The sequence below is a fragment of the Primulina tabacum genome, chromosome 5 (genome assembly GCF_025594145.1).
Source record: "Primulina tabacum isolate GXHZ01 chromosome 5, ASM2559414v2, whole genome shotgun sequence".
Lineage (NCBI taxonomy): Eukaryota > Viridiplantae > Streptophyta > Magnoliopsida > Lamiales > Gesneriaceae > Primulina > Primulina tabacum.
The window spans coordinates 40,228,713-40,244,647 of record NC_134554.1 but is presented as its reverse complement, the minus strand read 5'-3'; the positions used below and the strand labels follow the sequence as shown (position 1 = coordinate 40,244,647).

Here is a 15,935-nt window from a genome sequence, read left to right as displayed (position 1 = left end):
TCAGAGTCCGTTCTTTGAAGGGGTGCAACATATATATATTTAGTTGATGATGTAAGGCCTTGTAATTAATTATCCGATAATTTGGCATAATTAGAATAATTATTGAGTTGTAAATTAAAATAATTATTATGCCAAATAATTTTAGAAAGTGTGTTAAAAATATTATTTTAGTAACCAAATACACAATATATATATATATATATATACACACACACACATAAATTACATACACCTCATTTATAGTAAGGAAAAGTTGAAAGAAGAAAGAAGGAAGCCAACCCAATTCCCTCAACCCTTGGAGCAGTTGCGGCAAAGTCGCGATATCTCCTCCGTCCTAAGTTGAAACTCAAAAATTCTTGAAGGGTTGTCTTCCTAACAACCTATGCTTCGATTCAAGCCATAAAACGTGAATTTTGAGCAAGGAAGCGAGTAGATCGAAGCTCCATTTCATGAGCCCTGTTTTTGTGCAGTAGTTTTGGTGAGTTTCAGTTTTTGTGCTTCTGAATTTCGAGTTTTTGTGTATTGTGCGCTAAAAATCTCGCCTGGTAGTTCAAATAGAACTTGTAGATTTTTTGTTAGCTTTGTAGAGCCGCTGGAATCATCGTATTTCAATAAAAACATGGATTTGATATGATTTTTCTACCAAAATGTGTCAAAACCTCTGGAATTGAGCTGTGTACAATACTTACAGTAATTCTGGATTATGACCTTCATGAAGTTGGATTCTGGATTTTTGGTTAAAATGAAAGTTGTAAGCTATGTCTTGTCTTCGAAATGAGAATTGAATCGTTAAATTCCAGTACAAATTGTGCAAGTTATGTTCGTTTTTCTGGAACTGCTCAGTGGATGAAATTTTACCCAAGAGCAGATTTGATATCTTGGGTTCAATGTAATGTTGGATTCAAAAATGATTTGGAATTTGAATATTGTTTCAACCGGAAAAACTTATATAATTGAGTTTTATTTCATTTCCAATTGGCGGATATTGATTTGAGTTTGAGCTAGATACGGATTTTATGCTTTTGTGTGCCAAATCGGACATTGGAATAAAATGTAGTTTTGATGATCGGCTTATTGTTGTTTTGTTTAGGCCGAGGATCTTGAAGTAAAGTCCATATTGGATTGTCAAGCTGGTATAGGTATATTACAGCTCGTTAACTTACGGCGGTAAAACATAAATTATGTTTTAATTGTCATTCTGTGTGCACTGATCGTGTCTATGATTTGTTGACTGTTGTAAATTGTTAAATTACTTCGTTGTGACATATATGTTTATTGTTGTGACATATTATTGGCATTATCATATGGCATACTGTTATGACATTCATGTTGAGCCATATCGTTCTTGTTAGTCGTTGTTATCTGGCACTGTTGTTTATCCCGGGATCAGAGTGTGGCTGATAGGCCTATACACATGAGACCGTAGATATGATTGAACAATCTCGTGGTTAGTGTAGCCTTTTGAGATGAGCGCTGGGATTGTGTCATCTCGTTCGTTCTGTTGTGACATCATGTTATATCGTATCAGCTCTATGGAGGCCGAGTCAGGGGTGTTATTCAGCACAGCTTGGCATACCTCGCATACTTGCAGTGCGGTTTAGCTGCATGACGATGTAGCTCTCCTGTGTTGTTGCTCGAGCATTATTCCAGTTGTTATCGTACCATTTATTGGCTCCTGTTATCCCGATTATTCGTTGAGTCTTTCATGCATTGCATATTACATTTTATTATATGATTATGCATGATTTATGTTTATTGTTGTTATAATGAACTGTTTCATACAATGATCCTAACCTCAGTTGTTTACGGGGGGGCTGCTGTGGTTGCTTTTGGACACCATGATAGATCTCCCGAGTCGTTTTGCAGCATCAGGCTGAGGTTCCGCCAGTGGAGCTCGGGATTGAGGTTGGATTGCTTTGTTCTGTTCAGTGGAGTCTCCCAGTTAGTCTATATGTATGTCTTGAAGTTTGTTTCAGTCTTGTGTTGTAGTTTATTTGCCTGGGAGATGCCTCATGTATCTGTAGTGATATTTGGTTGTTTTTGTGATGTTCTGAGTTGACTCTGTGGTTCTTATGATCTGGAGAGTACTTGGTAAGTTTTAATTTCTGCTTAGTCCTGGCTAGTGCGGCTGTAGGTTGTTTGACTTTGGTTTTTGTTTTAATGACTCTAGTTGGAGTATATTTTTATATAAACTGTTGTTTGAGTTTTTCGAGATGTCCTACTTACGGGGAGGTCATGTCGAAATTTTTCTAGGCCCTGAGGTCCATTTTAAAGTATTTTAAACCCTTTTTCCGCTGTAGTTTTAGATCAAATAATTATTGTTTGATAATTAATTTTCATTAGTGTAAATGGGCCTCGCATCTTGGTATCAGAGCGTAAACTGGGATACGCTCGAACTAGAGTCTAGGACACTTGAGTCTTGGCACTAAAATGGTTGTGCGCTTGTGTATGCTATTTGACAACATTCTTATGTGATTTTATGATTTGTTTACTTCCATTCTAATTGTTTTGGTGTTTTATCGTATAGAATGGAGGGAGGTGGAGAAATTCATGTTGATGAGATTCCTTTAGCTCGAGGTCGAGGTCGTGGACGTGGTATACCTTGTGTCCATATTGTTGATGATACTTTTGTTGAGCAAGCTGCTGATCAGCTAGAGCAGCTTAGGATTGATGAGTTAGTTGCCCGTTTTCATTCTATGCATCCACCTCGATTCAGTGGTTCTAAGGGAGCTGAGAAAGCAGAACTATGGATTTCTGAGATTGAGGAATTTTTTGATCTGATTGAGTATCCTTCAGAGCGTCGATTGAGATTATTTGTGCATCATTTGAAAGGTCGTGCCAAAATGTGGTGGTCTACTACATTGATGACCTTAGATGCTCAGAGGATTGTTCCATCATGGCATATATTCAAGCTGAATTTTAAGGAAAGTTATTGTCCTCCATCATTTTACAGTTCTAAGGCTTCGGAGTTTCATAACTTGAAGTAGGGCGATATGTCAGTTGCGAAATATGCTGATACTTTTTATGATATACCGAGATATGCTCCTCATGTTGCTATAAGCCAGGTTGCTGTTGTCGAAAGTTTCATTGAAGGATTGAACGATCATCTGCATCCTTTTGTTTCTACCGGTAAGCCACTGAATTATCTTGAAGCAGTGGAAATAGCAAAGAGGGCTGAAGCTAGTCTTAAGATGAATTGCAATCGAGTTCCTATCTAACATCATCAGTCGGGGAGGCAACAATTTAGTTCATCTGGTTATGCATCTCTTCGTCCACGTGGAAAGCAGTTTAAGAAGCCTGGTTCTAGTTCTTCGAGTTCAGGGAGTTCAGGGAACCGTGGTGAATATCGTTATAGTGGACCTTACTGTGATCACTATGGAGGCAAGCATTCCAGTAATCAATGTGTTGGAGTTCAAGGGGTTTGTAATAATTGTGGTCGGCCGGGTCATTTTGCTAGAGTCTGTCCTAGTAAGACGGGGAAATCAGCCCAGGCACGTAGTGGAGCTCAAATTACTAGATTCCCAGCAGCATCCCAGTCTTTCCACCAGCCTAGTCGCTCTTCACGTTGGTCCAGAGGGCAAGGTGGTTAGCAGAATCAGTCACATGTTCGTGTATTTGCCTTGACTGAGGATGAGGCTCAGGCAGCTCCAGGTACTGTCATTACCGGTAACTTTACTTTATGTGGTTTTACAGCACGAGTGTTATTTGATACTAGAGCATCTCATTCCTTTGTTTCCCATGCATTCGTTGTTTTGCATGATCTTTGCACCACTAGTATGTATTCCAATCTATATGTTGCTACTCCGATGGATAAAATGATTATCACTGATAATGTGGTGTTCAATGCGGTGTTGTTTCACGATGAAAATGTTCGATATCTAAATCTCATAGTCCTACCTATGCATGGCTTTGATTGTATCATTGTTATGGATGTTTTGACTGCAAATCGCGCCACTGTTGACTGTTATCGAGGATTAGTTCGTTTCAGACCTAGATTTGCTCCTAAATGGAATTTCTATGGCCGTGGTTCTCAATCCAAGATTCCTTTAGTTTCTGCTATTGAGATGAATCGATTGTTAGATTCTGTTCATGAAGGTTTTCTGGTTTATGCTGTTGATCTATCGCAAGATGAGCGACGGATTTATGATATTCATGTAGTTCTTAAGTTTCTTGATGTGTTTCCAAAAGTGATTCATGGTTTTCCATCAGAACGAGAAGTTGAGTTCAGTAGCGAATTAATGCCAGAAACTGAACCCATATCTCGAGCACCATATCGTTTAGCTCCTGTTTAGCTAAAAAAACTGAAAGAACAAAATTTGTTGATTAAATGTTATATTCGTCCGAGTTCTTTACCGTGGGGTACACCTATTCTATTTTTCAAGAAGAAAGATGGTACGATGCGGATGTGTTTTGATTATCGGCAAATGAATAAGTCTAGTGTCAAGAATAAATATCCACTCCCTAGGATTGATAACTTATTTGATAAGTTGCAAGGTACTTCGGTGTATTCTAAGATTGATCTTCGTTCTGGGTATCATCAGGTGCGAGTCAGGCAAGAGAATGTGCCGAAAACAGCTTTTCGCACGAGATACGGACATTTTGAATTTTTGGTTATGCCTTTTGGTTTGACCAATGCTCCTGCTGTGTTTATGGACTTGATGGATCGAGTGTTTCCTAAATATCTCGATCGTTTTGTGATTGTCTTCATCGATGGTATTCGTGTCTATTCCAAGTCTGAAGAAGAGCATGTTCAACGCTTGAGATTAGTTCTTCGAATTCTTCAAAAGAAGTCGTTGTACGCCAAGTTGTCCAAGTGTGAGTTTTGGTTAGATAGAGTTGTGTTTCTGGGTCATGTCATATCTCAACATGATATTTCTGTCGATCCAAGTAAAGTGGAAGCAGTTCTGAATTGGGCACGACCGAACAATGTACCAGAGATTCGTAATTTCATGGGTTTAGCTGGTTATTACAGGAGATTTATCGAAAATTTATCAAATATTGCTAGACCTATCACTCAACTGACTCAGAAAAATCAGATATTCATTTGGTCTGATGAATGTGAGTCAAGTTTTGTTGAGTTGAAGAAGAGATTGACTTCTGCACCAGTTCTTACCATCTCAAGTGGTTCTGGAGGATTCGTAGTTTGTACTTTGTATGGACGCATCAAATCGGGGACTAGGTTGTGTACTGATGCAGCATGGCAAAGTTGTGGTCTACGGTTCTCCTCAGTTGAAACTGCATGAGTCTAAGTATCCTGTTCATGACTTGGAATCTGCTGTTATCGTTTTTGCTCTCAAGATTTGGAGACATTATTTGTTTGGTGAGCAATTTGTAATTTATTCAGATCACAAAAGCTTGAAGTATCTGTTCCTCAGTCAGATCTGAATATGAGATAGAGATGTCGGATGGATCTTTTGAAATATTATGATTGTGAGATCCAGTGTCATCCGGGAAAAGTGAATGTCATTGCCAATACTTTGAGTCGTAATGTAGAACCCGTTAAATCAGACTACGTATAAGCCATGCATAATTTCTAGTATTTAAATTAAAATGATTTTATTGCATGAGTATTTAAATTCTTTTCTTTAAATTTAATTATTTTATGCAGTATTTTAATTGTTACCTTTCAGTTAAATAAGTGAGGCCGGACTGAAGTTGGAGTATTGAGATAAAATTTAATATTAAGAAAACATTCCTAGAATTTATTTAAGATAAATAATAAGTTAATTTAATGTAAAAGAATGTTTAAGGATGTTTAAAGAATTATTTAGGTAATTTAAATATTTAGCCATGCATGCAAGATAATGTTATTCCATAATTAATTTATTAATTCAATAAAATATTTAATGGGTAGATATAACTCTAAAGATTTAAAATACAATATTTAACAATATTTTTCCTCCCATTTTTTACCAAGATTTCGGCCACTACACATTTGGGTTTAAAAATATTTATCTACTCTCCATTTTAATATCTTTCCTTAATCCTTTCATGACATAAATAATTCCTTCAACTTTAAAACATCAATAATTATTATTTAAGCAATATTCCACCCCATTTAATTAAATAAAATCGGCCACCTCAATTCTAAAAGATTTAGTTTTGATTTACAACTCAACTTTAATTCATTTCCTTATCCCTTTCATGACAATTAATCCCTTCATTTTAAATCCTCATTTAATTAATAATTAAGCAATATTATCCCTTATTTTTACAAGCTTAAAATTGGCCCCTCCCTTATTTTAAAAGATTTAAATTAGTTTAAACAACTCATTCTTTATTATCTTTCCATAGTCTTCCTTGGTAGATAATATTCTCCCCACTTTTAAATCACCCACAAATAATTTAATTAAGCAATATTTTTCCCTTGTTCCTAGAATCAATATCGACCAAGTGCACCTCTAAATATCCTTCAAATCTTTTGATATCAAACCATCTAACAAATTCTAGAATAGCAAGATTTATTTTACCATTTAATCTCCCATCTATCTTGCAATTTCCATTCATTTCTCCTAACCATTTTTCCCTCTCCTCATCACCGAAATTCAGAGCAAAATTCAGTGTAAAAATCGTGAGAAAAAGTCGAGAGAAACTAGAGAAAAATCGAGTAGAAAACAAGAAAGTAAAGCGCTACGTCTCCTCCGCGCCGCGTCGTTGTTTTTCTTTTATTTTCTTCAAAACAAAATCCAGGCATGTCTATATTTTTTTCACTCTTCAATCAAGCCATATTAGTATTTTTTTTTAACATCATACTCATGATTTTATTAAGCCAAAAACCAAAATACATCAAGAAATTTTCAGAAAAAGGAACATGCAGATTTCAGCCCTCCCTCTTGTGCTTCACGGGTCCATTGTTTTTGATTGTTTCAGGTGTTGACTCGACCCTAGGCTCCCAAGGCTGCACCTAGACATGTGTTAGGGTGTATTAGGATCATGCTGGTCCATCGGTTCAAACCCCATGCATGCTGAAAATCAGAAATAACAGCAACTCCCCATTATGCCATTTGTGTGTCTCGATGTGCATGTTTCTTGCCCAAGGGTGATGTTTCTGATCTTGGCTGCCTTAGGGGATATAGCCATGGTTAGAACATCTTCTTATTATGTCTCAAATGAGACCAAGTCGGCCTTTCAAGGCTTGGTCCATGGTTGCATTGGTTTTCAAATAAAATAAGCACAGCCCCTTCGATCCCCATTTTTATTTCTGCATGTGTACTCTCGGTTTTGGTGGTTTGGGGTGGACCTTGGTTGGCCTCTGGCCCTTAGCCTTGGTTCATACCCTACCTCTTGATGTCTAGATCATGCCATGGTCAATCAAATGGCCACTGGAAGGGTCCATGACAGCAAGAACAGTTGCAACACCCCACGCGCAGATTTGGTCTCGGGTGGGATGTGCGGCGCATTTCTGGTGTGGTTCGAATTGTGGCTGGCCTAGGGCCCTTAGCCATGGTTCAAACCATTCCTTAGGATGTTGGTAAGAGGCTCTGGTCGGTGTTTTGAGGCCCAATGGCCAATAGTCTTGAAAACGACGCAAGGAAACGAAAGCGCTGCTGCTGTATTTTGTGGACAGCAAGTGGTGCTTCGGTTCAGATGATCCTTTGAGTTCTTGGTTGGCTTTTAGCCTATGCCCTTGGACTGTACAGTGCCTCATTGAGTTAGGAAGGTCATGTTTTTGGCCGTTCGTGATTTGGTCAAGTTTAGAGGTCGTACGAGAATTTACGGTGCAATGTGCCAAAGTGACTCTCGAAAGAGCCTTTCATGTTTTTGGCCTCCATTCACCAAATTTCGAAGTATTGATATGTTAGGAGCATTATTTCATCATTTTAAGTGTATTTTAATCATGACTAAATGATGGTTCAGTGTTGGTTCGGGTTGGCACGGATTCATGATTAAATACCAAGTCATTGGGCGTAATTGTCTCGTTTTTGGAGTCAATTACCAAGTTTGAGCAAGTAAATCATTTGCATATTTTTTTATGTTAGATTTAAGTCGCAGCGAGCCTGAGAACGATCCAACCCATTCGGTAAAATTAATACAGGATATTTAATTATGTTATTTAATTATATTACGTGCAAAAATATAAAATATTCATTTTTTAAATTTATGCGATATTGCTTGTGGCCACTTCATTATCATGGGATTATTACTTCACCCGGTGCTCACTTACCGGTTCAGTTCAGTTCATTTATTGGTATGGATATCCAGTCCAAGGTCTGTGATGATCTCTACCACCTAGTATACTGTGGTTTAGTCTGATCAGGAGATCCAGTTCAGTTCAGTTCAGGGGCCACTTGCGTAGAACATAATCTCAACAGAAAATTTATGACATGTTATTTTATTACATGGCTCGATTGAGCAACCAGTTCACTTATGATTTTCAGTTCAGTTGTGCACGTATTATAATTACTCATGACATGATATTTTACGTTACGCCAGACTCATGATATTTTTACCATGCATGCAATTTTATTATTATTACTTGTTATTTATGATATATGCATGCTGAGTCTTTAGACTAACTAGACTTGATTGTTGTAGGTACTGATGAGGTCGGAATCGAGGGCGGGGACCAGTGAGCCATCTTGGGTCGGCAGCAGTGGAACCCGAGGACCTCATTTTCTGCATTTACCATTTTTTTTATGCCCAAACATTTTATCTTTGTTGGATTATTTTAAATTGTTATTTTGTAAACAATAATTACTTCCACTGTGCTATTTCGAACATCAAACTCTATTTATCAGTTTATTTTACGAATGAGGCAAATTACTTATTTTAAAAGAAAATTTTAAATTTTTTCGCAAATTTTCAAGTACGAATTTCGGGCCTCTACACGTAAGGTTGTTGATGCTAATTTATCCTCGATGAATGTTTCTAAGTTACGAGAGGTTATTTGCACTTCTGGGTTGAATTTTCAAATCTAAGGTAATGATATTTGTGTATCTCATATTTATTTTGAGCCAGAGTTGCTTCAGATTGTAAAAAGTCAGCTCCGAAAACTGATGATCGAGTTCTGAAATCTTATGAATTAATATCTCAAGGACACCAATTTGGTTTCTCAATTCACTCAGATGATTCGCTTCGGTTGAATGGTAGATTGGTTGTCCCAGATATTCCTGAATTGCGTATAGCCATCCTCAAAGAAGCTCATTGCACTCGATTTAGTATCCACCCAGGATGCAGGAAAATGTATCATATTATACGGCATCAGTTTTGCTGGAAGAATATGAAAAAAGATGTGGCTGAGTTTGTGTCTCGTTGTATTATTTGTTAGCAAGTCAAAGCGGAACGTATGAGATCGGGAGGATTGCTGCACAGCCTTGAGGTTCCTCAGTGGAATTGTGAGCACATGGATATGGATTTTGTCACGCATTTGCCACGTACTTCTCGCCATTTCGATGTTATTTGGGTTATTGTCAATAGATTATCTAAATCGGCACATTTTATTCCATATGAGAGGACATATTCGTACAAGAAGCTGGCTCGTCTGTATATTGAAAATGTTGTGAGAATACATGGAGTTCAAGTTGCAATAGTCTAAGATTGTGACCCTCGTTTCACATCAAAATTTTAGACTAGTTTCCAAAAAGAAATGGGTACACGACTTGCGATGAGTACTGCTTCGAGCTGGAGTCATGGAATTTAAAGAGAGTTGGCAAGAAGGTTTACCATTAGTTGAGTTCTCTTATAACAACAGTTTTCAGGTGACTATTGGTATGTTTCCTTATGAGGCTTTGTATGGACAACGATGTCGATCACCTCTTTGTTGGGATGAATTTGGTGAGAAACGGTTGACTGGACCTGAGATTGTTCAGGAAATGCATGATAAAGTCCAGTTGATTCGTCAGAGAATGAAAGCTGCCCAAGATCGGCAAGCTAGTTATGCTAACAGACGTCCTCGACCTCTAGAATTTCAAGTTGGAGATTTTGTGTTTCTGAGAATCTCTCCGTTTAGAGGTGTTATTCGTTTTTGTATGAGAGGTAAGTTGTCACCTCGTTTCGTTGGCCCCTACGAGATTGTTGAGCGTATTGGGACTTGCGCTTATCGTATGGGTTTGCCCCAGTCTTTGTCTCGCATCCACAATGTTTTCCATGTTTCTATGTTGTGTAAGTATGAGCCTGATCCATCTTATGTGATTCAGCCTGATGAGGTTGAACTTGATCCTTCTCTATCGTATACTGAGTATCCTGTTTGTATCTTGGATCGTAAAGATAAAGTGTTACGTAATAAAGTTATGCCACTTGTTCGAGTTCAGTAATCGAGGCATGGGGTAGAAGAATCAACGTGGGAAACAGAAGAGAAGATGAGAGCATCTTATCCATATCTGTTTGATTCTTAGCATTGTATTGATGTTTTGTATCGTGTGTAAGATGTATGTGTAAGGTGGAGAAATGTAAGACCGTGTAATTAATTATCCGATAATTTGGCATAATTAGAATAATTATTGAGTTGTAAATTAAAATAATTATTTATGTCAAATAATTTTAAAAAGTTTGTTAAAAATAAGTATTTTAGAATATTGGAGAATTTAACAATATAAAATACATATAGAGTTTAAATAACACACGAGAGCAAATTAAATACAAACCGGGGATAAATGGGCTGGAGTTACTATTTTAGTAACCAAATACACAACATATATATATACACACACACACACACATACATTACATACAACCCATTTATAGTAAAGAAAAGGGGAAAGAAGAAATAAGGGAGCCAACCCCAATTCACGCAACCCTTGGAGCAGCTACGGCAAAGTCGCGATATCTCCTCCGTCCTAAGTTAAAACTCATAATTTTTGAAGGGTTGTCTTCCTAACATCCTAGTCTTTGATTCAAGCCATAAAACACGAATTTTGAGCAAGGAAGCGAGCAAATAAAAGCTCCATTTTGTGAGCCCTGTTTCTGTACAGTTTTGGTGGGTTTCAGTTTCTGTGCTTATGAATTTCGAGTTTTTGTGTATTGTGCGCTAAGAATCTCGACTGGTAGTTCAAATAGAACTTGTAGATTTTTTGTTAGCCTTCTAGAGCCGATGGAATCATCGAATTTCAATAAGAAACAGATTTTATATGATTTTTCTACCAAAGTGTGTCGAAACCAAATTCTGGAATTGAGCTGTGTATAATACCTACTGTAATTCTGGATTATGACCTTCGTGAAATTGGATTCTGGATTTTTGGTTAAAATAAAAGTTTTAGAGCTATGTCTTTCTTGAAAATGAGACTTGAATCGTTAAATTCCAGTAAGAATTGTGCAAGTTATGTTCGTTTTTCTGGAACTGCTCAGTGGATGAAATTTTATCCGAGAGCAGATTTGAAATCCTGGGTTCAATGTAATGTTGGGTTAAAAAATGATTGGGAATTTGAATATTGTTTCAACTGGAATAACTTATATAATTGAGTTTTCTTTCATTTCCAATTAGCGGATATTGATTTGAGTTAATATAGAGCGATATACGAATTTTATGCATTTGTGTGCCAAATCGGACATTGGAATAGAATGTAATTTTCATGATCGGCTTATTGTTGTTTTGTTTAGGCCGAAGATCTTGAAGTAAAGTCGATATTGGATTGTCAAGCGGGTATAGGTATGTTACAGCTCGGTAACATACGGCGGTTAAATATAAATTATGTTTTAATTGTCATTCTGTGTGCACTGATCGTGTCTATGATTTGTTGACTGTTGTAAATTGTTAAATTACTTCGTTGTGACATATATGTTTATTGGTGTGACATATTATCGGCATTAGCATATGGCATACTGTTATGACATTCATGTTGAGCCCTATCGTTCTTGTTAGCCGTTGTTGATATCTGTTGTTATCTGACACTGTTGTTTATCTCGGGATCAGTGTGTTGTTGATAGGCCTATATACATGAGACCGTAGATGTGATTGAACAATCTCGTGGTTAGTGTAGCCTTTTGAGATGAGCGCTGGGATTGTGTCATCTCGTTCGTTCTGTTGTGACATCATGTTATATCGTATCAGCTCTATGGAGGCCGAGTCAGAGGTGTTATTCAGCACAGCTTGGCATACCTCGTATACTTGGCAGTGCGGTTTAGCTGCATGACGATGTAGCTCCCCTGTGTTGTTGCTCGAGCATTATTCCAGTTGTTATCGTACCATTTTTTGGCTTCTGTTATCCCGATTATTCGTTGAGTCTTTCATGCATTGTATATTACATTTTATTATATGATTATGCATGATTTATATTTATTGTTGTTATAATTGAACTGTTTCATACCAGAATCCTAACATCAGTTGTTTATTGGGGGGCTGCTGTGGTTGCTTTTGGGCACCATGGTAGATCTCCCGAGTCGTTTTGCAGCATCAGGCCGAGGTTCCGCCAGTGGAGCTCGGGATTGAGGTTGGATTGCTTTGTTATGTTCAGTGGAGTCTCCCAGTTAGTCTATATATATGTCTTGAAGTTTGTTTCAGTCTTGTGTTGTATTTTATTTGCCGGGGAGATGCCCCGTGTATTTGTAGTGATATTTGGTTGTTTTTATGATGTTCTGAGTTGACTCTGTGTTTCTTTTGATCTGGAGAGTACTTGGTAAGTTTTAATTTCTGCTTAGTCCTGGCCAGTGCGGCTGTAATTTGTTTGACTTTGGTTTTTGTTTTAATGACTCTAGTTGGAGTATATTTTGATATAAACTGTTGTTTGAGTTTTTCGAGATGTCCTACTTACGGGGAGGTCATGCCGAAATTTTTCTAGGCCCTGAGGTCCATTTTAAAGTATTGTAAACCCTTTTTCCGCTGTAGTTTATAATCAAATGATTTGTAAGACCGAGTGCTTACCGCTTTACCAAAAGCTATAGCTAGTGGTAATGGTGCAATTCAAATCTTTTAAACCGCACAGCAGCTCAAGCACCACGGTTCGATCGCTCTACCAAGCAGAGACAATTATTGCAACCAACAATCTCCCTCTCAATAATTGCACTCCTTGCAATCAATGGGAATCGAACCCGTGACCTTGGCTAGAATCCTAATTGTAGGACCAAGTGCTTACCGTTTTACCAAAAGTTATAGCTAGTGGTAATGGTGGAACTCATTTCTTTTAAACTGCACAGCAGCTCAAGCACCATGGTTCGATCGCTCTACCAAGCAGGGAAAATTATTGTACCCAACAATCTCCTTCCCGATAATTGCACTCCTTGCAATCAATGGGAATCGAACATGTGACCTTGGCTCTAATACCAATTGTAGGACCGAGTGCTTACCGCTTTACCAAAAGCTATAGCTAGTGCTAATGTTGCAACTTAAATCTTTTAAATCGTACAACAGCTCAAGCACCACGGTTCGATCGCTCTACCAAGTAGGGACAATTATTGCACCCAACATGATTATTGTTTGATAATTAATTTTCAATAGAGTAAATGAGCCCCTCACAGATGACATGTTGAAATAAATTTTTTTTGACCCAATATTTAATAAAAATAAGAGTAATATGATTATTTTTTGTTTTTAATTTATCAAACTCGATCTTTTCTTCAAGTTCGGTTTGAACAATTTAAATAATATCAAGAGACTTTGGGGCATTTGTTGAGTTTGAAGAAGTTAACGAGTTAGTCTTTAACTAGCTTGATGAAGTATTGTATTGAACTTCAATAATTTTTTAAGATGCCACAGTGTTTGGCAAAACTGAGTGATTTATTCTCAAATACTTATATTACCTATAAGATTTTGTTAACTATCTAAGTAACATGAGTTGCATAAGTAGAAAGAAGCTTATTGAAGTTGAAGTTAATAAACACTTATTTTCAATCAATAAGGTCACAATCAGACTCGCCTCCGCTCTCTTTGCTTTACTCAAGGCATCAGCAAAATGATAAGGTCGCTGCATATTCATCAATGCAACTATCTTCGAGTTCAATCCTCTGATGAACTGATCCGCTACAGCTTCATCATTTCCAATTACATGAGGAGCAAAACGCAGTAGAGTAGAGAATTTAGCAACATATCCTTCAATATTCAGTTGACCTTGTCTCAAGTTCTCAAACTCTGTTTTCTTGTCCTCTCGGTACGAAATTGAGAAAAATCTTCGATAAAATTCAGTTCTGAATATTTCCCACGAAATCACTGTACCTCTCTGTTCTAGCATTCTTTTACTTGTAATCCACCAACTCCTGGCAGTCTCTCGTAACTGGTGGAATATCAGTTTAATTCTCTGCTCGTCTGAATAATCAAGTAAATCAAACAGTATTTCTATGTCATCAAACCAGTTCTCACAATCTTCAGACGTCTCGGTACCACTCAGGATCGGCGGCTGAAATACCTGAAATTCTTTCAACTGTATTTCCATCTGAGTTTCTGATACATCTATCTGTTCAGTCGAAGTACTACCCCTTTCTGGAATTCTCCGTGGAGGTATATCTGCTTATCAAAACATTAGTACTCAAATACTACAAATCTATTCCAATCTTTCTCTGATCATCTTACTGCTGATCAAGAGTCAAATCTGATTCATACTCAATAATACATATTACCAATTCAAATCAGATAATTAGATAACATGTATTTTAAAGCAGTAAAGCATAATGTCATGCTAGCACACACAATGTAAGTCAACATTAAAATAAATCTCATGCTAGCAATCACATGCAAGGAAAGAAACTCACTCTACCCCGCTCATTCTCTTCTATCTCAGTCTAAAGGATCTATCGCTCTGATACCACCTGTTGTGGGGACCCGGACGCTAATCATCTTCTTAATCATTTTTGGGATTTAATTATCAATTAAGATAAACAGGGTCTAAAAATTTTTCTTTTTACAATGTCAGTGCGGAACGTAATGGAATTTAACTAGTATACATCTCAGTATAAAAGTACAATAATGTACAATAATCATTCAAACTAGTCTAAGGTTCAACTACTAATTTCAAGTATTAAACCAGGTCTACAATAAGTCTGAAATCTCCACTCTAAACTCGTCTTCTCTCATCATCTTCTTGACCCCGATCTTGTCCCACCTGTTGTCATGCACACATACAAACAAGACAACAGCCGGATACTCCGGTGAGAATAAATCCCAGTATAAATAATGTATACATGCAGTTAACTGAATTAACATAAAAGCATGAATTATATCTTATCACATGTAGTATAATCAAACAACATGTATCAATACCAATCTGTAAATAATATCTGAATCGTAATCTACGAAACATAAATCAATACAAATCTGTAAATCAAGTTCTAGTCTCGATATCTAAGACTCGACTCATCTCTCATTCTAATCTAGGGATCCCGGTGAATAAGAACGTAACAAGTCTCCCACCTACTACTACCAGTCGCAGTGGCGGTACGTTCTTATTTCTGGACTTTGGTCTAGCTGTATCGAATAATCTACAATAAGAACAATGTCTGTATCTTAAGCATATCGATACACCAAACGTCCAGTGCCTTGGCATATCTACCAAGACTAAGCCTAGTATGACAATGTGCAATGGGTCAGTGACTATACTGTCAAAATCTAACCCCTCTGTCAGTGACTCTCACTCAATAGCTCTCTGCTTTCTATTTCTAATTCAATAGAATAAACATAATCATGAAAATACAAGGCATAAAAACAATACCATACAAGTATGTGGTTTAGGGAAACTCGGGTTAAATCTAACTCAAGTCGATCTCCCAATTAACATCAATTTATACCTTTGTCTTCTCGGTCTGATGAAGACGAAGTCTCGTATCCCAATCTGTCCATATCCAAATCTGATAATGACAATCATATAAATACCATATCAGTATATAACTCAATTCAAGACATGTTCTGATCAATACTCAAATCGGTATATAATCTGATCCATATCTGAACACGGTACAATCTAATTCATATCAATGATATCACGATACAATCGAAATCATTACTGAATCTGATCAATTTCAATCAATACTGAATCTGATCAATATCAATCTACTGATGTTTCGACGGCATAACA

The 15,935-nt window shown here is 37.1% G+C and overlaps 1 protein-coding gene across 1 annotated transcript in view; it reads left to right on the top strand.

Moving 5' to 3' along the window:
* Positions 1-1,618: 1,618 nt before the first annotated feature.
* LOC142544466 (uncharacterized) overlaps positions 1,619-15,935 on the top strand; it is a 46,768-nt gene continuing 32,451 nt past the window's right edge. Inside the window, exon 1 of the mRNA XM_075651512.1 lies at positions 1,619-2,595. Coding sequence (XP_075507627.1) covers positions 2,529-2,595 — 67 coding nt within the window. The 5' untranslated portion in view covers positions 1,619-2,528. The remainder of the gene's footprint in view (positions 2,596-15,935) is intronic.